Here is a 26431-nt window from a genome sequence, read left to right on the forward strand (position 1 = left end):
ATGGTCCTTTATGATATACATTTTATTGAATATCTTACTGATTTTGTTTTTTGTTGTTTCTCTTGCACCCTTTTTTTGCTTTTGTGCTTGTCTGAATTTGCCCCGCTGATCATGGGAGATTAGGAGCAGCAGAGAGACAGCAGTGTCCATTTTGAAGAGAGAAGAATTACTGGGACAGAGCGCACTTTGTTTCATCATAGCTGCAATGATAATACTAATGTGTGTCCTATATTTGCTACTAATACAGTAGACACCAAATTCCATAACTATATTACTACTCCAGTAAAGTAATTCTGGAGCTGTACATGGAGCAAGAGGGCAAAGTCACCAAGACCGTAAGGAATTCCATTACACCAACTATCCACTTTAATACAAACATTCAGACAATTGGTACTGTGGTCTCTTTAACTTCATCACCCACCGCTTCATTAAAAGCATCTCCATCATCACCATCCCTTTGGTCTCCCAGTGGGTTGAAAGAGGCCATTTGCAGTTAGGCTACTTTATGTATTACATTGGAAGTCATTAGAAATTGGGTGACACCTTTTAGGCACTCCGTATGTTTCATAATTTCAGATAATGGACCAAACATTTGTATAAATCAGGGGTGGACAAAATATGGCCCATGGACCACATCTGGCCCAACGGAGACATTCTCTGTGACCCGCCCTCTCTCCAAACCTCTCGTGTCTTACACATCGTTGGCAGCAACAAGAACGACGGCGGAGGCAAAATAGTCGCAGCAAGAGAGTGGTAGCAGCAGCAGTCCATCTAGGTGGAGTTTAACATTGAAGTCATATCACACCGGAAGTTTGGCAACTTCCGTAATCACTGCATGGGGGGGCTCTCTCCATTGCAGCTGTCCACAGCAATCTGCATCAGGTGTAGGGCATCAGGGTCAGAGGGAAGCCAGGGGGGGGGGGAGAAGAGAGAGAGAAGGGGAGAAGAGTTAGAGAAAAAGGGGGCGAGAGGAGTGAGAGGAAGGGGGAGAAAAGTGTGACAGAAGGGGGGAGAAGAGAGAGAAAAGGGGGAAGAAGAGAGGAAGAGGGTGGCGAATGAGAGAATAGAGGGGAGAGTAGGAGAGGATGGGGGAGAGAAGAGTGACAGAGAAGGGGGGAGAAGAGTGAGAGATTGGGGAGGAGAAGAGTGAGAGATGGGGGAGGAGAAGAGAAGAGAAGAGAGAAGGGGGCCTATCCCACTGGCAATGGCAGCATTCTGCTCTCATAGTGCTTTTTGGTAAAAAAGCATAATTTATTGCAAGGTGGCATTAACAGTTGTGTACTGCTGAAAATATGCAAAAGACAAAATAATCTAATCTGCCTATCCTATCTAATATACTTTTTGTATTAAAAAGTTTAATACTAGAAAACCCATCAACTAATACCCCTATTTCATAACCCGAACTTTGGCCCTGGGCTCAAGACTAACTCATTTGATGTTTGGAAGGGAAAAGGGATTAAGGATTCAGGTAATATGATATACAGGGATAAAATGATGACGTTTGAGGAATTACGCCTGAAATATGATCTCCCAGGTGTAACATTATTCAGGTTTCTGCAGATCAGACACTTTCTATGTAATATATCCAAATGGAAGGTCTTCTCTGATCCCTCTCGCTTTGAAGACTTGTGTAGGAATGGGGTATATACAAAGGGTCTGATAACTATGTTGTATCACGACCTCATCACGGCAGAGGAATCCCTGGAACACAAATACCAAGATATATAGAGATCTCCCAGGAAGATTGGGAAGATATAAGGGAAAATGTGGCCAAAACCTCTATTTGCACACTCACTAGAGAAAACAGTTATACAATTCTCTTCAGGTGGCACCGTACCCCTCAGAGACTGAAACACAATTTCCCTGACACTTCTGATCATTGTTGGAGAGGTTGTGGTTTGGTAGGTGACATGGGCCACATTTGGTGGCACGGTCCAGCAATTGGAGAATTTTGGGGCATGATCCAAAATCTAATAGAAAAAATCACAAATATTAATATCCCTCTGACCCGACAGTTTTTATCCTTTCAAAGCCCATTGAGGATATAGATTGCCACGCAGGTAAATTAATAAACCATATATTAACAGCAGCCAGATGCTCCATCTTGGCAGCATGGAAAAAATTACAGCCCCCCTCCAGGAATGAAGTACAGTAGTTAAGAGAATGAATGAGGTTCGATTGATGGAGGGATGGACGGCCTGTCTTAGACATACAAGGAATTTCCAAAGTCTGGGAAACATGGTATGGTAGAAGAAGAAACTGGAATTGTCTGTGATAGAGAGGTCTGGTTTTGAGAAGCCTGGAGGCCATTTAGGGTTCCGTAGAAACACTGGGATACTTAGTTTAGTTTAGTATAATACAGCACAGGCTCTATGCTAAGCCTAGATTCTTTGGAATTCTTTGGAATCTCATGAAAACCTTTGTATAAAAGGGAGAAATGTTTTCTCAGGGTTGAAAAAAGATAATGTCATAATGTTCTAAAAGAATGACCTTATGTGCGGTTCTAATATCTATCTGTACGGTATGTAATTTAATAATTACTCTGCTGTCTGCCCCCCCCCCCATTTTTTCCCCCTGTCCTGTATCCCCTCTCCTCCCCGCACTGAAAACTGAATAAAAATTATATTTAAAAAAAGTTTAATACTACACCTTAAAGGCTAAATGTAGATGCCCGAAAGGGACGCAAGGTGCTTTAAGGCTTAGCTTTAAGACTTAGCGCTGCTTAATAAATATAATAGTTAGTATACCCATTTACAGATACATACTGTACAGTACCCAAGCCCTTTTCACCTGCAGTTTAAGTAAAATATGATGCTTCAGATGTTTACCTGGTAGAAGATCAAAGAACATGTGGAAGTTGTGAATTAGCTGATGCATGCTTTTTAGCAATTAAAGTATGTTTGTTTAAAAGTTTACTCTTTACCAAGTGCAAGGGTGAATGCTCATTTAAAAGGTCTCATTTTATAAACCGCTCCATGCAAAATGCTTTCAAAGTAGAAAATTGCAGTCCTTATGTTTTGTTCTTTATTTCTTCCTTTGAAATATTGAGGTAATGCATCTAACGGAAAGGTATTTGCATACCATCGCAGGAAACAGACAGGATATTTGTTTTTTAAGATATATATTTATATATTTTATTATTATTATTTTTTTTTTTGCAGAGAAGAAATCAGTGCTACATTCCACTCCAAGCTGCTCTGCGAAATGAATTGTGCATGCAGCAAGGGAGCGGGGAGAAGAAAACCTAAGCCCTTTGACGTCACATTGGAAATGAGGAAACCTACACAGAGAGGGCTGCACACTCCTGTTAGCTGACAGTGCTGAAGCCGATTGGTTTGCTGCTGTCTGCCAGTGGCAACTGACTTCAGCACCTCCCAACTGCACAGTGTTCACGAATAGCTGTAGCTGTTTGCAACACTGTCATACTCAGTCACACTGCAGCAGACTAAATCTACACTAGATGCTCACAAACCAGCAGTCACTAAAAAAAAAAGTGCATTCTTTAGTGTTTTTGCTCTGATCCCCTTTCACCTACTGCTTTCTTTCGCTCCTTTTTTTTAATTTTGATTTCCTTTCCAACCCTCTTCACCATTGAATAGTTCACACGTAATCCTGGATGCGGTTGCTGGACTCTGCAGCACAAAGTCTTCATGTACAAGCAGCATCGATCAGAGATTCCAAGCCATTCGGACTCGGAGGTCACAGAGCTGCCACTATGGTTAAATGTCTTGTTTAATGGTTGAGGTATGTAAAGAGCTTTTTCATTACAGCTAGTGTCTGCTTGCCTGCATATCCTAGTAGAGAGAGAGAGTTTGGACAGGGCTAACCCTGAAGGTGGAATGTGTAGTGTCAAAAACATCATTCTTTTTCTTTTTGTCTTAAGACTGATTGTCTTAACTATTTTGCTGGACTGATGATAAGTGATTGTGTCTGTAGTAACAGACTTTTGTATTTTCTTCCTTCAGACTGTATTGTGGCTTTTAAGGGCATGCCATGTTGGGATTGTAAATGGTAATGTTTCTCAAACGTAAGGATTTAACAACACTATAGTAGTTTGTGAATTTAAATAAAAGTCCTCTCACCCTAGTCACATCAGACATGGGCCCCTTACAGTATAGAGCAGTACATGATGCTCACATTAAGCGTTTGTGTACAGCTTGGCTGCCTGCTCTGCAAAGCAATGTTTTGCAGGCGTCTGACATGAAAGTGGTCATTCCCGTTCCCTGCAAGACACACCACAGTGGCATCAGTTTCACTGTCACGATAACAACCCTATTTGTATAATCTTTTAAGCGTTCACATCTGGGTGTGACAACAAAAATGAACTGTACAAGTTAACTTCAGACAACTGATTCGCCCATTGTGACTGTTTTAAATAGTTGCTCCCTTGTTTGCTTTGCTATAATTTAAGTGCATTATTGTGGTTTGTGAGTAAGGTGAACATATTTGGCATACACAACCATAGCAGCTCAAAAGGTTAACATATCTCATATGGGAGCCAAATACTGTATAGTTTTAAAGGGAATTTATTCATTGTTAGGCTATCTTGAAAGTGATTACTTAATGGCAATGCAACTCTTGTTTTGCGAGTAAAAGTCACAACTACTGTAACTAATAAAACGCTGTGTTTATTGTGTCATTTGAAAGAGGAAGGTATGTTTTGTTGGGCTTTTCCTATGGCTTCTGAGATATTACATGCAAAATGCATACAGCCAAGAAAAAACCCCCAGTTAGGATTCTCCTCCACACCTCCACTTTTCCCCTCACCACTCTATTGCTACATTTTTAGGATGCTTTGCTTGGCTTGGGTCGAGAAGCTTAATTTACCCAGTCTGAAATAAAGCGAGAAGGTTTTTTTTTACCCCCCCCTCTCCTTCCTTACAAACACCACAGCATAACTGTTGCCAGCTTTCTAAAGAAACTACTGCAAGTCTAATCAAAGAGTAAAAAATAATGAAGTCTTTGTGGCCTCGGCACTGGGCAGGAAAATACATCCCCCTCGTCCCCATGCAATGCCGAGCTTTTTTGGAAACTGGGGCAGTCTCTGTTAATGTACAATAGAGGGAACACTGATTAACACAACACAACAGGTAAAAACATATTTATTAAGAGGGGCATATATATATATATATATATATATATATATATATATATATATATATATATATATATATATATATATATATATATATATATATATATATATATATATATATATATATATATATATATATATACACCCTCTTAATAAAACAGCATCACATGCGGAACAAGAGACAGTCCTGTCGGCGAACATTTCTCTGACTCTGGCCATAAGATGAACGATCTGAGTGTTGCCATACTCAAAGGTAATCTTAAAACACCGAAAGAGAGACGGTTGCATGAATACAAATTTATGCAACTGTTCGGGACACTTAGCAGTGGCCTAAACCGAGATCGAAATTTTACTGACACTAGCGAACTCTCTTCCCATGAGCGCTAAAGGCCATGTCTGTACATACTGTGCTATATGTATGCACACACAGCTGTCTCTCACACATACTAATACTCCTTATTTTTCCATCCATATACACCAATAGGGACCACATAGTATCCACACACACTTTTAGTTGTGCTCCAAACTCTCACATTTCCACACCCACCCACACCATTTATATCCCTCTCACTCCACACACACCTTGTGTAGAGCACTGTTTATACTGTGGGCTCTCCATTCATTCTTATTCACACTGATACACATACACACTCTTTCTTCACTTGCTTTCAGTTACCCTTTGACACCTCTAGCCATAAAACACATCCACACCGGGGGAAGGAGAAGCACAGATAACATTCCAAGAGACACTGTTTTTAAGTTATCCTTGCTTCATTCATTGTAACATCGCCGGAAGAAGAGATCAGTGTATCTCGAAAGCTCGCACAAATAAAAGCATTTCGTTAGCCACAGAACGGTATCATCTATTTATTTTTTGATTATTGAAGCTCGGCTAACACGGTACTGATACCTCTACATATATATATATATATATATATACAGTGGTTGACAAATCACACAAAAATCTACTCGCCACACAAAAAAATCTACTCGCCACCTAGTACCAAACGTGTGCTGCTTGGGCCAATATTTACTCGCCCGGGGGTTAAATCCACTCGCCCGGGGCGAGCAAATGTATAGGTTTGTCGAACACTGTATATATATATATATATATATATATATATATATATATATATATATATATATATTATAACTTAGAGGCATAAGTTCACATCTGTAGGGGCATTTATTTGTCAACCTTCTTGTGTGATGAAACAGCAGCTGGCTAAAATGTTGTGTCTATACCCACAGAGTGCAAATAGTGTATTAATCATGTCATCAGTTAGTGCATGTTTTCTTTCAGCCTCTTAAGAAGCAGTTATGCCTTTTGAAAAGCAAGCTCTTGGAGATTATGCAAAGATTATATGTATAAAGAAATACCTGGAGAAAAAAAAAATTCTCTAGCGATAGAAGGGCTCAGGCCTCAGGGGCCTGCCATGTCTGCCTCTGAAAATGAACATGCAGCAGTAGAAAGTGATACTGCATAGTATGACACCGTGTCATTAAATACATGCACACAAATAAAGTATCCTCAGAGTCCAGCAAAAATATTTCTCTCATCTTCTTTGTCCTTTATTAAGACCCAGCGATGGAATGTTTCCTGCGAGGAAAAGACTATCCAAACTGAGGGAATGGTCATCATATCAGAAAAAAAACCATGTTGTTAATGAGAGAACATGTGAGACCTCCATAGGTATTTATTTTAATTATACAGCGCTATTGGGAAGTCGCATCTAAATTACACTAGTCATCATTACCACTAAATGCTGCAGCATGTTTCTTTTTGGATGAAGGAATGCTCCTCCCCCCCACCCCCCCTTCAAAGAACTTCTGTTTTTAACCTTTTGCTGCTAAAATGTCCTGCAAAGACATTGCTTTAGAATGGAGTGCAATCCCCTCTAGCAGCAAAGGAGTTAAGGACTGCACTCATACAGTATTAGCAGGGGGAAAACGCAGAGGATGTGCTATGTGCTGTGAATGGACAATTGCTATTCTGCAGTGCTTGGTGGGATAACAGGGACTTTATGCTTTGCAAGTGCATGACTGCAGCTCCTCCGTTTCTTTTGCTACTGTATATCTTGGGGGCTGTCTATTAGGTAAATAATAAACTCATTATTTAATATCGGCCTTTACACAGCCTTAACCTGGTATTTGTACTAAACTAATATACAGGTAGGGTTGCCAGGTGTCCGGTATTGAACTGGACTGTCCTGTATTTGGATATTCTGTCCAGTAAAAAATGAGAGGTACTGTAATACTGGACATGTATGTGTCTGGTATTTTCCTCCCTGGACATAGTGACCTGATGCACCTTTCACCATTGAGTCCAGTATTTTTGGAGAAGCCACCTGGCAACCCTATATATAGGCAGTGTAATTCACCAAAAATGTGACACCCTCATTCTGTGGTTATTATTTTTATGTGCTCAGAATTACCAAGAGGCTTGCGATATATCAGGTAGTGATTGAAATTATCTGTTAGCAGTCTGAATATTGTATTTTAGGAAGTTAAATATTGTTGCATGACTTTATTTTTTCACATATTCGAAGTTGTGTATGCTGGCGAGTACAGAGTACACAGATGCACATAAGAAACATACAGACATATGAATCTCTTCGACCAAAGAGCTTACTGAACTAAAAGAAAACGTTGTTTTCTTATGCACCGCGACTTGTCCGTAGTCATGTGATAAAAGTACTGAAAGTGCCAAGATTTGGTTACTTTAGAAATCATTGCCTTAACCTCAAAGATACTGTGCTTTTTTTTACCATTTAAAACTAACAATGTTTAAGTTTGTACTTGCTATAGATTGGCATATCATGTAGCCTGTTCAGATTTATAAACATATTGTTTAATCAAATGGATTGCAACCATACTGGCTTCATATTGTTCTCTCAATCATGTATTGATCACTGGGGCCCAGATACACTAAGCTCCATTAGGCTATTCAGCGTAGCGCTAACCTAAATTAACGTTAATACTGTAGTAACACTTAACCACCAACAGGAATAACCTAACATTATCCCAGTTTAACTTCTATAATTGTTCATTTTTTCCACCCTCCCCCTTGCCTCCCTCTGAGAAATGCCACCTCTAGGTAAGACAGGTGTAACACCATGATATTTTAAGTTAATGCACGATAGTGCTAACTTAACCTGATGCTAAACCTATGGTAATAAGTTAGGGCATAGAGATAAAGTGCTAAATCTGTGTGACTTTGGCCAAATCATTTGCCATCCCTGAGCCTTTTCTTTCTTTGTATTATAAATGTATTATTATTTATTTATTATGCGGTGTAGTATGATGAGGTTGGCAGAAAATAAAAATAAAATATTAGCATTACCATACAGTGGTACAGTAGGTACAGTAAGTAGTGCCCTTCCCGAAGGAGCTTACTATCTTTAAGGAAGGGAAAATTGGAAGCATAAGGTAGAGATGGAGAAGAAAGTTGGCGTGTTTCTGAGCGCTGCTTAATATGTGAGAGAGTTGAAGTTGGGTGAAGATGTAAATTGGATTGTGAGAAAGTATAGAGAACAGCAAGAGCAAGGTAACATACAGTATGATATGTGAGAGAGGCTTCATTATACATGATCGATCATCCATAATATTTTACCCAAGACCAGTACCAGGGAAGCAGGAATATTAGGAAACGCCTAACACCGTTTGGTTGCTCTTATGCGGCAACTTGTTTTTAATAGAGTCTGAGGTGAAGTGAAGACAGCAGATCCGCAGTTAAACACAAAGAGCCCACAAGAATAGAAGGGGATGAGATGATGACCCTGGGTTCTTTAAAGCTCTGTCTGTATTTCCCTGATTATATTAATTCTGTCCATGTTTGCTCGGTGAACAGGAGCAGTGAGGGTGAAACGTAATGGGGAGGCTCTCTTAAGGCCAGATGCACTAAGCTCCATCAAATCAGGGCAAATAATGTACTGCTACCTAAATACTGTACGTTATTTTCCCTGAGATTAACGACAATCCACTAATCTAGTTATATACAAAAACAGCATCCGTCACCAAAAGCAGTATTGTAGGGATAAATACATTAGCGGGTACGTTAATAGCGCAGAGACGCATTAAGCAATACAATGCACATGCGCATTAGGAAAAATAACACACTACCGCGTTCCAAACGTGTAACGCGTGTGTTTATCAATGTTCTATTATTTATAATATAGATTTTTGCCTGACACTTACAGTATAACTATTTTAATAGAAAGCGCCAGACAAAAATAATATTTTAGGGTAACACTTTTGACTCTAACTTTAAGATGTATTTGTCTTTGTAGGGAAATGTATGAAATAACATTAGAATAATCAGGGTATGGCTGGGAATAACAGCAAGTTTCAGTGTGACCTATTTATCGTAACGTTATTTCCCTGCGCCAACATTAGTTTAGTGCATTTGCGATGTCAGCTTAGCGGTTCATTAGCATCTGATTTGCATATGAGTAAGCCTAACGTCTGTACAAATGTATGGATACGTTATTTCAGTGGTTAACTCCAGGTTATCGTAATGTTATTCTCTTTAGTGCATCGGCGTTAGTATTAACGTAATGTTATTCTCTTTAGTGCATCGGCGTTAGCATTAACGTAATGTTATTCTCTTTAGTGCATTGTGGCCTTAGTATTAACGTAATGTTATTCTCTGTAGTGCATCACGGCGTTAGTATTAACGTAATGTTATTCTCTTTAGTGCATCGGCGTTAGTATTAATGTAATGTTATTCTCTTTAGTGCATCGCGGCGTTAGTATTAATGTAATGTTATTCTCTTTAGTGCATCGCGGCGTTAGTATTAATGTAATGTTATTCTCTTTAGTGCATCACGGCGTTAGTATTAACGTAATGTTATTCTCTTTAGTGCATCGGCGTTAGTATTAACGTAATGTTATTCTCTTTAGTGCATCGGCGTTAGTATTAATGTAATGTTATTCTCTTTAGTGCATCACGGCGTTAGTATTAACGTAATGTTATTCTCTTTAGTGCATCGCGGCGTTAGTATTAACGTAATGTTATTCTCTGTAGTGCATCGGCGTTAGTATTAATGTAATGTTATTCTCTTTAGTGCATCGCGGCGTTAGTATTAACGTAATGTTATTCTCTTTAGTGCATCGGCGTTAGTATTAATGTAATGTTATTCTCTTTAGTGCATCGGCGTTAGTATTAACGTAATGTTATTCTCTTTAGTGCATTGGCGTTAGTATTAACGTAATGTTATTCTCTTTAGTGCATCGGCGTTAGTATTAACGTAATGTTATTCTCTTAGTTATATTTCGCCGGGCGGCGCAGGTTTCCGGCCATTTGATTGGTTCAAGGGCCGTCACATGAGGCGACAGCCCTTGAAAAATCTAATTTTGCCAGTTACCAGTTTTCGCGACGGTGACGTCGCTCCGTCGCATTGTCGCCGTCGCGCACGCGGTGGCGGCAATGCATTTGTTTTCGAGTGACGTCTCCGGCACTATAAGCGCAAGCTTAGTAATAACGTAATGTTATTCTCTTTAGTGCATCGGCGTTAGTATTATCGTAATGTTATTCTCTTTAGTGCATCGGCGTTAGTATTAACGTAATGTTCATTTTGATTAACATTAAATTAAATAGGACAACGGAGCTTTGTGCATCTGAGCCTTAGGGGACTGCCTTTGCTGTGACTTGTGTTATTTCTAAGACAGTCTGAGGTGAATTGAAGACAGCTGACCAATAATTAGACACCAATACCCACATTCATAAAAAGGATGCTTAACTTTCACACGCCTTTACCCCTATGAATGGGGGAGTGCAAGAGCTTAGCACCTTTCTGTGGATCTGGGCCCAAGAGCAGGAGGAGAGGACATGATGAACCTCAGGTCTTTGAAACTGTGTCTGTCTTTTCCTCGTGATGTTAACCCAGTCCACACTGGCTAATGCAATACATTTGTTATAATAAAGATACATTACACAATACACATAATATGCACATGTACTGTATATACGCATACTTACTCAGACAACATACTACATCAGGCCTGCACAACTCGTAAAGTGAGAAGGGCCGAACTGCTCCAAGGAAAAAAAAATTGGGTCGCACGGGTAAAATCATCATCATCATCATCATCATCATCTCTCCTCCTGCACCTCTCATCATCATCATCCTCATATCTCCCCCAGCACCCCTCATCATCATCCTCATATCTCCCCCAGCACCCTTCATCATCATCCTCATATCTCCCCCAGAACCCCTCACTATCAACCTTTGCGATACTCCCCATCTATCTCTCATACCCCCATCTCCCCCCCTCACCCACACACATAATACTCCCCCTCCACATCAAACACACAATACCCCCCTGCACACCACACACATCTCACCCCCCTGCACTTCACATCCCTCTCCCCCCTGCACCTCACATCATTCTCCCCCTTGCACCTCACATCATTCTCCCCTTTGCACCTCACATCACTCTCCCCCTTGCACCTCACATCACTCTCCTCCCTTGCACCTCACATCACTCTCCCCCCTTGCACCTCACATCACTCTCCCGCCTTGTACTTCACATCACTCTCCCCCCTTGCACCTCACATCACTCTCCCCCCTGCAGCTCACATCAATCTCCCCCTTGCACCTCATATCACTCTCCCCCCTTGCACCTCACATCACTCTCCCCCTTGTACTTCACATCACTCTGCCCCTTGCACCTCACATCACTCTCCCCCCTTGCACCTCACATCACTCTCCCCCCCTAAACCTCACACCACTCTCCCCCCTTGGGTGAATGACAGTGGGTGGGTGACAGTGACTGGGTGGGAGACAGTGACTGGGTGGGAGACAGTGACTGGGTGACTGGGTGACAGTGACAGGGTGGGAGACAGTGACTGGGTGACAGTGACTGGGTGACTGGGTGACAGTGACTGGGTGGGAGACAGTGACTGGGTGACAGTGACTGGGTGACAGGGAGTCAGTGACTGGGTGACAGTGACTGGGTAGGAGACAGTGACTGGGTGACAGTGACTGGGTGACAGGGAGTCAGTGACTGGGTGACAGTGACTGGGTAGGAGACAGTGACTGGGTGACAGTGACTGGGTGACAGGGAGACAGTGACTGGGTGGGAGACAGTGACTGGGTGGGAGACAGTGACTGGGTGGGAGACAGTGACTGGGTGGGAGACAGTGACTGGGTGGGTGACAGTGACAGTGATTGGGTGACAGTGACTGAGTGGGTGACAGTGACTGGGTGACAGGGTGACAGTGACTGGGTGGGTGACAGTGACTGGGTGGGTGACAGTGACTGGGTGGGTGACAGTAACTGGGTGGGTGACAGTAACTGGGTGGGTGACAGTGACTGGGTGGGTGACAGTGACTGGGTGGGTGGGTGACAGTGACTGGGTGGGAGACAGTGACTGGGTGGGAGACAGTGACTGGGTGGGAGACAGTGACTGGGTGGGTGACAGTGACTGGGTGACAGTGACTGGGTGACAGTGACTGGGTGACAGGGTGACAGTGACTGGGTGGGTGGGTGACAGTGACTGGGTGACGGTGACTGGGTGGGTGACAGTGACTGGGTGACGGTGACTGGGTGGGTGACAGTGTGACAGTGACTGAGTGACAGTGACTGGGTGGGTGACAGTGACTGGGTGGGTGACAGTGACTGGGTGGGTGACAGTGACTGGGTGGGTGACAGTGACTGGGTGACAGTGACTGGGTGGGAGACAGTGACGGGGTGGGAGACAGTGACTAGGTGGGAGACAGTGACTGGGTGGGAGACAGTGACTGGGTGGGTGACAGTGACTGGGTGGGTGACAGTGACTGGGTGACAGTGACTGGGTGACAGTGACTGGGTGGGTGACAGTGACGGGGTGGGAGACAGTGACGGGGTGGGAGACAGTGACTGGGTGGGAGACAGTGACTAGGTGGGAGACAGTGACTGGGTGGGAGACAGTGACTGGGTGGGTGACAGTAACTGGGTGACAGTGACTGGGTGACAGGGTGACAGTGACTGGGTGGGTGACAGTGACTGGGTGGGAGACAGTGACTGGGTGGGAGACAGTGACTAGGTGGGAGACAGTGACTGGGTGGGAGACAGTGACTGGGTGGGTGACAGTGACTGGGTGGGTGACAGTGACTGGGTGACAGTGACTGGGTGACAGTGACTGGGTGGGTGACAGTGACTGGGTGGGAGACAGTGACGGGGTGGGAGACAGTGACTGGGTGGGAGACAGTGACTAGGTGGGAGACAGTGACTGGGTGGGAGACAGTGACTGGGTGGGTGACAGTGACTGGGTGACAGTGACTGGGTGACAGGGTGACAGTGACTGGGTGACAGTGACTGGGTGGGTGACAGTAACTGGGTGGGTGACAGTGACTGGGTGACAGTGACTGGGTGGGTGACAGTGACTGGGTGGGTGGGTGACAGTGACTGGGTGGGTGACAGTGACTGGGTGGGTGGGTGACAGTGACTGAGTGACGGTGACAGTGACTGGGTGGGTGACAGTGACTGGGTGGGTGACAGTGACTGGGTGGGTGGGTGACAGTGACTGAGTGACGGTGACAGTGACTGGGTGGGTGACAGTGACTGGGTGGGTGGGAGACAGTAACTGGGTGGGAGACAGTGGGTGGGACAGAGTGACTGGGTGGGTGACAGTGACTGGGTGGGTAACAGTGACTGGGTGGGTAACAGTGACTGGGTGGGTGACAGTGACTGGGTGGGTGACAGTGGGTGGGTGGGTGACAGTGACTGGGTGGGAGACAGTGACTGGGTGACAGTGACTGGGTGGGTGGGTGACAGTGACTTACCTTGACCGGGTGGGTGCAGCTTGCCACCGGACGCTTTCCCCTCCTGCCCCCGATATCCCCGCAGCAGCTGCCCGGGACGGGAGGTGGGCTTGGGGGCGCGGGGGTTTTCTCGGGGGGGGGGGGGGGGGCACGGGAGGTGAGCTCGAGGGAACGCAGGAAGCTGGCCGTGGGGGGAAGCGGAGGGAAGCAGGCCGTAGGAGGAGCTGGCTGTTACTTCCCCCTCCGTCCCACGTTGGGAGCAGGGTGGGGGGCGGCCGCAGGAGGAGCTGGCTGGTACTTCCCCCTCCGTCCCACGTTGGGAGCACGGGGGGGGAGCGGGCCCGCAGGAGGAGCTGGCTGGTACTTCCCCCTCCGTCCCACGTTGGGAGCAGGGGGGGGGGGGGCGGCCGCAGGAGGAGCTGGCTGTTACTTCCCCCTCCGTCCCACGTTGGGAGTAGGGGGGAGAGCGGGCCCTGCTTGCCCTGCGCATGCGCGCCGGAACCGCGTGGATTCACCGCCATTTTTGTAACTTTTTAAAATTTATTTAATTAACTGGCGCCCGGCCGGAGTCATCGCAGGCCGCACAGAGAGGCCAGGCGGGCCGCATGTTGTGCAGGCCTGTACTACATTAATGACAACTGCATTATTTGTTTAAAAGGAATCCATAAGCTTAATCATAATATAAATAAAGAATGATAAAATAGTGAAGTAGTTAGGGCCAAAACAAGGAACAAAAGTGGCTATTTAGCAAAGTCATGTAGATGCACGGCTAGGCAAAACAATCTCTATTATTTACTATATACAAGGATTTTTATTCTGTGGTACATCTGGTATTATTTTTGCCCTAGTTTTGCAGCAGGTGTCCTTTGATAAATACATTTCTCTTGGAGTCCTTGAAGTAGGAATATCAGTCCCATTTATGTATAACCCTGTGTGGCCTGCAGTGTTTAATATTTCAACTTCTAGGAGTTAAAAGTCAAAGGAGGGGATCTACTAAGTTCTGATACGAGATAACATACCCGATACAGTTAACTGCTATTAACTTGAATGGCAGTTAACATTGGATTGTGTTTTAACCTACAATGGACCTTATTGAATCTCCCCTAAACATAATGCTGAACCCAAAAATGTTGTTAACCCCCAACAAGCGATATCTGTCAAAAAAGGAGTTCATCTGTAGCTATACAAATCATTTCATCTTAGGATATACTTTCTCATAAATATAAAAATAACCAAAACACACATTAGGGTTTCAGATAAAATGACAATAGCACAGACTGAAAAAAACTTAAATGCATGCTTGCTAATGCAAGAAGTCGACAGATAAAAAGCTTGCATTAATAGCTACAAGACAGATAAAGCTTTAATTAATACAGTAGCTACAGTACAAGGGCGCGGTATAATATCATAGGCATTTTACTGAGACATGGTGGGATGAAACTCACGGCAGTTATCGAGCAAATAAAAGAGGCGGTGGAGTATGAAGGGAACAATGAAAATGTAGAGACCTTGTGGATAGAAATTAGCAGTGGAGGTAAAAGTACAAAGAAGATGTTTGTAGGGATATGCTTTAAACCACCAAATATCTGTGAGATTGAGGAAGCTAAAATACTTTCGGAGATGGAGAAGGCAGCAAAACTAGGTCATGTTTTCATAATGGGTAATTTTAATTATCCGGACAGACTGGAGCAATGAGATTAGCATTACAACTAAAGGAAGATTTTTTTTGGGGGGTCTAAAAGACAATTACATGACCCAAATTATTGAGGAACCAACCAGGAGAGGGGCATTACTGGATTTGGTTATATCAAAGAGTGTAGAAGTAATAACAAATATTCAGTTCCGGGAACATTTGGGAAACACTGAGACACTGAGTTTGAAGCGGGGGAACCTGGTTCAATTCCTGTTGTTGGCTCCTTGTGACTTGGGCAAGTCACTTTATCTCCCTGTGCCTCAGGTACCAAAAAACATAGATTGTAAGCTCCATGGGGCAGGGACCTGTGTCTGCAAAATGTCTCTGTAAAGCGCTTTGTAAAACTAGCAGCGCAATACAAGAACAAATTATTATTATTATTAACAGTGATCATAACATGTTCCCATTTTAAATAAATGATCAAAACACATATTATATGGGTTCAACAAAGACTTTACATTTTAGAAAGGCACATTTTAATAAACTGAAGAATAATCTACAAGGAATAAATTGGGATAATGTTTTTGCAGGGTAAATATGAAGGACAAATGGTCAGTCTTTAAAACATTGTTAGAAAAGCACAATTATCAGTGTATACCTTTGGGTAATAAATATAAAAGAAAAAAGTCTAAACCAGGCCTGCACAACTCGTAAAGTGCGGAGGGCCGAACTGCTCCAAGGAAAAAAAAAATTGGGCCGCACGGGTAAAATCATCATCATCATCATCATCGTCTCTCCTCCAGCACCTCATCATCATCCTGCACCTCCCATCACTCTCCCCCCCCTGCATCTCCCATCACTCTCCCCCCTGCACCTCCCAACAGCAGGCCCCACAACCCATATCAGCAGCCCCCACAACCAATAACAGCAGACCCCACAACCCATATCAGCAGCCCCCACAACCCATATCAGCAGGCCCCACAACCCATATCAGCAGGCCCCACAACCAATAACAGCAGGCCCCACAAACCATATCAGCAGCCCCCACAACCCATATCAGCAGGCCCCACAACCCATATCAGCTGGCCCCACAACCAATAACAGCAAGCATCTCACTCCCCCCCTGCATCTCCCATCTCTCCCCCTTGCATCTCCCATCTCTCCCCCCCTCTGCATCTCCCATCTCTCCCCCCCCTCTGCATCTCCCCCCCTCTGCATCTCACATCTCTCCCCCCCCTGCATCTCCCATCTCTCCCCCCCTGCATCTCCCATCTCTCCCCCCCCTCTGAATCTCCCATCTCTCCCATCTCCCCCCCCCCTCTGCACCTCCCATCTCACTCCCCCCCCTGCACCTCCCATCTCTCCCCCCCTGCATCTCACATCTCTCCCCATCTCTCCCCCCCTGCATCTCCCATCTCTCCCCCCCCCCTCTGCATCTCCCATCTCCTCCCCCCCTGCATCTCCCATCTCTCCCCCCCCCCTGCATCTCCCATCTCTCCCCCCCCCTGCATCTCCCATCTCTCCCCCCCCTGCATCTCCCATCTCTCAATCTCCCTCGCCCCCCAAGCTTCTTTGCCCCCCCAATCTCCCTCTCTCCCCCGCATCTCCATCTCTCTCTGGTCCCACGGGTCCCACTCCCTGCCTATGCGACCACACTGCCGGGGTGCAGGAGGGAGGGCCAGAGGGAGAGTCTGGGTGCCAGATGGGGAGTTACAGCGGGAGAGCGGGAGGGCACGTGGCGGCCCCCACCAACCTCCCCCCACCCCCAATCTCCCTCGCCCCCCCCCCAAGCTTCTTTGCCCCCTCTCTCCCCCGCATCTCCCTGGTCCCACGGGTCCCTACCTTATGCGGCCACGGGTGAGGTAATGAACTAGACAGAAGCTCCAGGTGCTGCACTGGCTGGTGTGCAAAAGCGCGGGAGAGCGTGGCGGCAACAACCCCTGCGTGACTGCTGCTAGCCCCGCCTCCCATCCAATCCCGGGCCGCGGCTCAGCTGCCTCTGCATATTTCCAGGGGGGCTATGCTTCCGCCCCACGTTGGGAGCAGGGAAGGGGGGGGGTGGAGCGGGCCGCGCCGGGACCGCAGGGAATCGGCGCCATTTTTTTTTCAAAGGTTTTTTTTTTTTTTTTCAAAGTTTTTTTTTCAAATTTTTTTTTTTTTCAAAGTTTTTTTTTTTTTTTTAAATTTCATTGAGGGCCGCACAGAGAGGCCAGGCGGGCCGCGTGTTGTGCAGCCCTGGTCTAAACCAATGTGGCTAAATAAACAGGTTGGGGAGGAAATGGAAAGGAAGAAAATGGCTTTTAAAGTCAGAACGTATGGAGGCATCATATCAGAATTATAAGGAATGTAATAAAAGTTGCAAAAGGGCAATCAAATTAGAAAAAATTGAAAATTAAAAAAGGATTGCAACAAACAGTAAGATCAACCCTAAAAAGTTCTTTAAGTACCTTAATACGAAACAGATTAGAAAATAAATTATAGGACCCTTTTAGTGTGAGGGAGCAGACAAATGATTGGATATATGGAAAAAGCAGAGGTATTAAACAAACTCTTTGCCTCTGTATTTTCCAGGGAGGAATCAATTGCAAAAATAGTGCCACAGGAGGAAGCCACAACCTCTATATTAACAAACAATTGGTTAACTGAGGAAGAAGTGCATAGGCGGCTTGATAAAATTAAAGTAAATAAAGCACCTGGCCCGCATAGCATGCACCCAATAGTTCTTAGGGAGTTAAGTTCAGGAATAATAGCCAAACCATTTCATTTAATATTCATGGACTCAATTTCCACAGGCTCGGTACCACAAGATTGGTATAAAGCAGATGTGGTGTCTATATTTAAATAGGGAGCTAGATCACAACCGGGGAATTACAGACCTGTAAGGCTGACATCAATAGTGGGGAAGCTACTTGAAGGTTTAGTACGGAATAATATTCAGGAATACCTAATGGGAAACAAAATTTACTATCAATAGTCAACATAGATTTATGAAGCATAGGTCGTGCCAAACTAAACTTATTAGTTTCTTTGAGGAGGTAAATAGGAATTTAGACCAAAGTAATGCAGTTGACGTGGTCTACTTAGATTTTGCAAAGGCTTTTGATATAGTTCCACACAAGAGGTTAGTGTACAAAATAAAATAAATTGTACTTGGATTGAAAACGGGTTGAAGGATAGACCAGGGGTGCGCAAACTGGGGGGGGCGCGCTCCCCAGGGGGGGCATGAGATTTTCTTGGGGGGGCGCAGGTGGTTGCAGATGCCCCGCGCTCTTCCCCAAGGCATTTAATTTAATGAGGCATCTGCAACTCTCAACTTACCGGGTTTCAGAAGCATGGTGACACATCGCCATGGCAATGCGGCGTCATTTGACGCCGCGGAACCATGTGACGTGATGTCACATGAACCGTCGCCATGGCAACGTGGTGTCGGGGTCACGGCGTGATGTCACATGACCCCACAGCGTCGTTTGATGCAGGAAAGCAAGGTACGGGGGCGCGACCACCGGGTGGAGCAGGCAGGGGGGGCGCAGCGCCAATAGTTCGCGCACCCCTGGGATAGACAACAGAGAATTGTCATAAATAAAAAAAAAATTATGAAATGAAAGGTATACAGGGATATAAAAGAAAAGGAAAAGTGCGCAGCAAGTGTATAAAAGGGCAGTGAAAAGCAGTTGTGCAGTTTGTGCAGAGAAAACCAATATAGAGATACCAAAACACCTGGATCAAATTCTCAATGTGGATCAATCACATGTGATAAGGGAACTGTAGAATTTACAGGCCCTCAAAAGTGTGTGTACAGTAGGTCTGCAGCTGTTCACAAGAGACGGCTCAACATCTCTCGGGTACAAGAAGAAATGTAGAAAAACACCAGCGCACAACACTCATGGTGAAGTAAAGTTTGTATTAGGAGGGAAGGGAGAAGAAGCAGCTCAGTGAGTAAAGACACTGACTGGCACTGAGTTTGGAGCAGGGGAACCTGGTTCAATTCCCAGTGTTGACTCCTTATGACCTTGGTTCACCTTAACAACAGTGCCTCATAAAAAAAAAAAACATAAGCTCCATGGGGCAGGGACTGTGTCTGCAAAATGTCTCTGTTAAGCACTATGTAAAACTAGCAGCACTGTACAAGAACAAACTATTATTCTTATTATTATATATGTTGGTCAATAAACGGGTAAGTGGGGTGCGTACATCATGGTAATTCTTCTAACACATTTCATGTAGCTATGACATGGGTTTATCACACTGGAACGGTCAAACGACCAACACCACTGAGCCTCTCGCCAGATGCATTGAGCGGTAGCCAATATCTGCAAGACAAACGGGACCACACAGAGGGATGCGATGCTCCCAGGGTAGCAGGTACAGGGTCCACATCCTCGGTCAGGTAATCAGCGCACAAGCTCTGTCGGTGTAGAGCCCTGTGCACAGCAGTGTCAGTAGAAGCAGCCTCTAGCGTTCGGGATAGTTTTTGGGCTAGAGTTTATTCCTGGGGACATTAGCTTATCCACTGCTCCATCTGAGCCTGCAATAGTTATCGCGATCCACTGACATATACCACATGGTCACGATCTTGTGACGCCAGAGGCTGCTGCTACTGACACTGCTGTGCATGGGGCTTTAATTTGGAAAGATTTCCTCTACACCGATGGGGCTTGCCCGCTGATTACCTGAGCCATGAGACGTTTCCTGCTACCCTGGGAGCATCGCGTCTCTCTGTGTGGTCCTGTTCGTCTTACAGAGATCGGCTACCCCTCAATACATCTGGCGAGAGGCTCAGTGGTGTTGGTCGTTCGTTCGTTCCAGTGTGATAAACCCATGTCATAGCTACATGAAATGTGTTAAAAAGAACAACCTGATGTACTGTACACACCACACTTACCCGTTTATTGACCAACATACATATTACAAACTTTACTTCACCATGAGTCTCATGCGCTGTTTTTTTCTTCATTTCTTCCTATACAGAGATATACCAAATAAGTAAACATGGGAATGATGTTGATCCAGAGAGAAATCAGATTATTTGAAGTAATCTAGTAATTTAATTTTCCCTTTATGAGACAATATTGATGATGCTTCACTGGGGTGTTTTGTTTGCCTTTCTCTGATCAATATACTGTAAACACAAATATAGAATAAAATATCTGTGGTCTAAATTTGTCATAGGTTGAACTTGATAGACATACTGTACTGTATGTCTTTTTTCAACCTCATCCACCATGTAACAATGTAATATATTACGCACAACAATACAAAAATGGTATGTTTCATAACAGTATATTTTAAATATTTAATTTCAACATGCTTTCATGACAGTAACACTAGTTGTTGGAATAACAGCAGGGAAAGTAAAGTTCAAATATCCAATAAATCCCAATGTTCAAATTGTGTTTCTGTTTGAATAAGATTTGGCTTTAAAATGATATATTTATAGATCTTTGTTGAAATATCTTTCTGAAGAGACGTTTCACTGCTTAGTCAGTGGGAAGTGTTTATGTTGCTCTTAAATAGCGTGAGTCTTCTTTCAGGAAGTGAATGTTTTTATACGTGAAAGCGAAATGGGAATTGGAGATTATACACTTTAGGAAAATAGTGGCTTAGTCTTGTTTTGACATTCGGAATTGTGTTGAGTAATTCGCCAGCAGTGAAAACTGGCATAAAGAACGACCACATTACAGTGATTTCATGCAAATAAAATATGTCGCCACTAAAAATGTCCCGTCCTGGAATATAAATGAACTGTTGGTGGAGTCGATGTATCTATTACAAGGTTATCACTGTTTTCATTGTAAAACGTCTGGGTTATTCAGGCTATGTTTGATAAGTTGCCACGTAAGTAGCACTGTTTTGGGCAACCAAAATGTACAACTTTCCAGATTTATATAAACAAATGAAACAATTATCTGACCTACTCCATATGAAAATGCACATAGTGCAGTATAAACTAACATTACATACAATTACATTGTTTCAATGATTTCAAAACTTTTATGTCTAGATAATACGGAAATATTGTAACAAAGTGAAAAATAGGCGCAAAAAACTGTGTCTGGGGAGAATCGGGTTCAGTCTGTTTGCTAAGATCTTGCTGAAGAGTTTGAGGTCTGTATTAAGTAGGGAGATCGGTCTGTAATTACCGCATTGTAGCAGGTCCCTTCCCTTCCTTATGGATGATAGCAAGGTTGGCGGCCGAAATTGTGCCTGGGATTGGCTCACCTTCCAGGTAGGAATTAAACATGTCCAGTAGATAGGGGGAGAGGGATGCTGCGAACTTTTTAAATACACGTTTAGAAAACCCATCTGGGCCCGGTGTCTTAGCTATTTTGAGGGAGCTTATGGCTTGGGACAATTCCTCCTGAGATATTTTTTGGTTAAGGAACTCGAGCTCTTCGGCTGATAGAGATGGGAGGTTGCATTGAGTCAGGTATTTTGTGGCTATTTTGGCACTGTCCTGCTCTTGGCCAGGTGGGCGGAGGTTGTAAAGGTCTTCATAGAATTTTGCGAATTCCTGCGCTATTTATTTTTCATTATAAGATATTTGTCCGTTCCTGGTACGGATTTTTGTGATCTGGGCTTTGGCCTTTACGCCTCTAAGTTTTGAGGCCAGGAGTTTGTCTGCCTTGTTGCCCCTGTTGTAGAACCTTTGGTTTGTCCATTTCAACGCCCTCTCTGCCTCATGAAGCTGCAGTAGTTTAAGTTCTGTTCTTGTTTTATCTAGGGTTCTGAACAATCTTTTAGATGGGGCCTGCTTATGTTGATGCTCAAGGGCCAGGATCTTGTCCGTTAGTTCTTTTTGCTCTTTGAGTTTCTTTTTTTTCTTATGGGAGGCTAGCGAGATAAGGTCCCCTCTAATGGTAGCTTTATGTGCTTCCCAGAGCATTACTGCTGCTGAGACAGAACCACTATTTATTTGGAAAAAAGTCTTTAGTTTTTGTTTGATTGACAACTACCTGAGGGTCGTTGAGGAGAGAGTGGTTTAATTTCCACTTATATGCGGAACTTTTGACGAAGGGTAGAGAGAGGGTTAATTCGACAGGGGCGTGATCTGACCATGTTATTGGACCTATGTTGGAATGGGAGGATGCCTGGAGAACATTATTGGTACCTAGAAAATAGTAAATCCGCGAGTAAGACTGATGTGGAGCTGAGAAGAACGTGTAGTCCCTCTGACCCACGTGCTGGGTCCTCCAGATGTCCGAGAGGGAGTAGTTTTGCAAAACGTCTCGGAATTCTTTGGCCTTTTTCTGTGTTTGGGCGGTGTGGGGTGTTGTGGGCAGGGTGGATTTTTCCTGGTCTGGGGAGAGGACAATGTTAAAATCTCCAACCACCATTAGCGAGGAAAGTATGGATTGGTCCAATGAGCCAAGTAAGTTCTGGAGAAATTGGACTTGATTGTCATTAGGGGCATATATATTCAGTATAGAAATGGGGGATCCTGATAGGGTGCCTTGTAGGAGCAGATATCTTCCCTCAGGGTCTTTTATTAGCTTTGTTGGGGCGAAGGGGATGTTATTTTTAATCAATTCGGCTACTCCTCGTTTCTTTTATGGGGAGGATGCGAAGAAGGCTTGGGGGAAAGCGTGCTTGAACGTGTTAGGGGGATCTGAGGTGTTAAAGTGAGTTTCCTGGATACATATAATGTCAACTTTGTTTTTTTTAAGTTCTTAGAGTGCCAGTTTGCGTTTTCTAACTGAGTTGAGGCCCTTGACATTTAGGGAGATGATTTTAATTGACGACATTAGGTGGGTTTACTGTTCCCAGGGTTGGAAACCCCGGACCCCGTGTGATTCCCATATCGGGGGTGGATGGGTCCTCTAGCGAGGGGGCAGGGGGGCCTCGTGTAGTCCCTGTAAGGACCCCTGCGGGTGGAGGGGGCCAGAGAGGGGGGGAGAGGGGAGGGAAGCTGGGTGTGGAGGGGGGGTGGACACAAGGGGGAGAGAAGGAATGCGGGCTGTCCGGGAGCCCAAAAGAGTTTCCTCTTGGCACCGTGGTGTCAAGGGAAGGGGGTGTAAAACCCCTGGAGAGCTTTCCGGGTCACCAAACATGGGGCGAGACCAGTATTCGAGGTCCAACATCCTCCTAGTTTGAGGCTGGGGGGGAGCCTGCAAGTAGCAGGGTGGTAGGGAGATAGTAACGCAACCCTGCAAACAATTCTGAGCGGCAACATTGGGAAGCTATGAACTCTTATGGGGGCTGTGAGAGGGGGGGTGGGGGGGGAGGGCCGTTGGGCCTTCGTTGAGGGAGCAGGAGGGGTGGGGGGGGGGGGAGGGGGGACTCTGGGGCCTTGTGTCTTCGGCCAACTAGGAACATAGCAGCGGTGCCCTTATTTGGCAGCTTTCAGGGACTGCTAGGGAGTGGGAGGGGAGTGGGGGAGGTGGGTGTGGGAGGAGGGGGGAAGAGGGGGGGTACTGATAGGGTGGGTCAACACTTTCTCAGGTATATACAAAGCTTTGGTGGTACACTTAGGGCACATTTGAAATGAGCAGCAGGTCTGCTAATCCTCAGGTTCAATGTTCTCATTAAACCATGTAAAACCGACTGTGTAGATACATACATAGATCAATTAAACCGTTCCTTGCTCGCACATAGAGGGTCCCTGGGGAGGACATCGGGGGCGACCCCGTTGCTGGGCTGGGGGGTAGGGGAAGAAGGGGAAGGGAGGGGGGGGGAGGGGTACTGAGAGGATGGGTCGACATTATCAGAGATATATAAAATATTTGAGTGATACCTGGGGAGCACATTTTGAGTTGAGCACCATGTCTGCGACTCTATGTTCTCATGAAACCATACGGAACAGTCATTGTAGATGCATACACAGATCAAGAATACCGTTCCTCATTCTGGCATAGGGGGGTTCCTGGGGGGGCATCGGGGGGGGGGGCCCGTTGCTGGGTTGGGGAGGGGGGGGGGCGACGTAGGGGAGGTGGACCACAGTAGTAAGGAGCATATACAGTGAGCTAAGCATGATTATACATAGGGGAATTGCATTGGGGGGTATAGGGGCCGAAGAGGCTGGGCTCTGCATAGATCATACGGATAGGGCAAAGACATATATAGCACAGTCAAGTTTAGCGCCATTCGGGTATGTCCACCTCCGTTTTAGCAGAGGGTATCGGAGGGCATAGTGTGGGGGAGGGCTGAGACCGTGAGACGGGGGAGGGGGGTGTGTGGTGGGAAGGGGGGATGGGGTGGCATATGGAGCTTGCCTTGGGGGATGGGGTGGGGGGTGCAAATGTGAGGAGGTCAAGACGATTGTATACAACCTGACCACCGTAGTTCGGTATGGAGGGGACGTAGGAAAGTAGTCCCTGGTAAGAGGAGTGCTTCAGGCATGAGCTGGTCTCTGAAGAGGCATCAGTTCTGCAGTAGGTAGTCCCGGTTCAATTTTTTTTTATTAGGAAAAGTGAACTGGGCATCCGGGGTATTGGAGCAGGACTCGCGTCAAGGTGGGGTCCGGTGCAGACCGACGGGAAGCATCTGTCGGGGTGGCTCCAGCCGATTGAAGGTGGGCCTTCTTCGCAAAGCTGGATCTGGGAGGATGAGTAGTGGAGCTTCTTTAGGGGGGTGGGGGGGAAGGGTGGATGGGGGGGAAGGGAGGAGGGGCGGGAGGAGTGGAGGGGGGGAAGGGTGAAGGGGAGGGGGGTAGAGGAGGGGGAGGGGAAGGGGGGCAGAGGGACAGGAGAGCTCGCAATGGACCGCTAGGTAGTCGGGGTTCCTCTTCTGCTGCAGGACGGTCTTGGGGAGTCAGAGGATGCGGAGGGGCAGTGGCGGCCATCTTTGATGTGCCCCAGGGCTTGCGTGGAGGTCTCTCTGATGGAAGCTGCAAGGCAGGCTGGAGCCAGTTGCTGTTCCTGGGGGATCATTGTTGCAGGTAAGGGGATGAGGGCTACTGGCATTCAGGGTGGGTAGGCAACCTAGGAATGCGTGACGGGTCTTCATCTGTCTGGGGAGGCAGGATCTTCCGAAGGGGTAGCCAGCTCGGTCAGCGTTGTTTCTGGCTGGCTAGTCTTTCAGACGCTCGGGGTGTATCCGAGGGCTCCGAACCTGCAGCGGCACGGGGGGGCGGTTGTCGTTCTGGGGAGCGGGGATCCCCAGGGCCTTGAGGAAGTCCTCGGGGGCAGAGATTGTGTAGTGCCGCCCGTTGCAGAGCACCACAAGTTTGAAGGGGAAGCCCCAACGATACTTGACCCCCTGGTCGTGGAGATAGCTGGTAAGTGGCTTCATCTCGCGTCTCTTGATCACTGTGGTCCTGGATAGATCATCGAAAATTTGAATGTCCGCATTGTCTGTTTGAATGCTGCGCAGACCCCTGGCGGCTTCCATGATGCGTTCTTTGGTGGAGTACGCGTGGAGTCTCACCACTACGTCTCTGTGCCTGTTGGGGTCTGTCGGCTTTGGGCCCAGGGCCCGGTGGGCTCGGTCCATGATTAGCTCGTGTTCTGTGAGGCCTGGCACCAGCTGCAAGAATATCTTGCGGAGGTAAGCTTGGAGATCCTCGTGGGAGACAGCCTCTGGAATGCTTTTGAGGCGGATGTTCTGTCTCCTCTCTCGGTTCTCGAGGTCTTCTAGTGCATTTTGCAGGTCTCGGATTGCATCGCCGCATCTGGAGACCTCGTCGTGGGTCTCTGTCTGGTTATTGATGGCTCCCTCAATTTTGGCCTCCAGTTCGTCCGTTCTACTGGTGAGGGCTCCTAGGTCGGTTTGGATGCCCTGCAGGGCCGTCTCAATGTCTTCTTTCACCCCTCTCCTCATCTTGAGGAACAGGGATTCAAAGAACTCTTTATTGAGTCCAGGTTGTTCGGGGTCAAACGGCTCCTGGAGTTCATTTTGCGCCGCGTGCTCCAGCTCTTCGGCGCCATTTTGGGATCCACATTGAATTTACATTGTATACATGATGCATAAAATCTGTGCACCATGTACACTCTGCCAATCAATGTTAATAATAAAATATTCA

The 26431-nt window shown here is 45.7% G+C and overlaps 1 protein-coding gene across 2 annotated transcripts in view; it reads left to right on the forward strand.

Moving 5' to 3' along the window:
* The first annotated feature begins 3369 nt into the window (after positions 1–3369).
* Positions 3370–26431, forward strand: part of PDE7B (phosphodiesterase 7B) — a 372458-nt gene continuing 349396 nt past the window's right edge. Inside the window, exons 1-2 of one of the 2 annotated variants that reach the window (XM_075597407.1) lie at positions 3370–3744; positions 6676–6788. Coding sequence is in view for 1 of the 2 variants with exons in the window: in XM_075597404.1 (XP_075453519.1) it covers positions 3724–3744 (21 nt within the window). In the remaining variant the exon portion in view is untranslated. The remainder of the gene's footprint in view (positions 3745–6675; positions 6789–26431) is intronic. The other variant, XM_075597404.1, reaches the window with a different exon arrangement.

This window comes from Ascaphus truei, chromosome 4 (assembly GCF_040206685.1).
Source record: "Ascaphus truei isolate aAscTru1 chromosome 4, aAscTru1.hap1, whole genome shotgun sequence".
Lineage (NCBI taxonomy): Eukaryota > Metazoa > Chordata > Amphibia > Anura > Ascaphidae > Ascaphus > Ascaphus truei.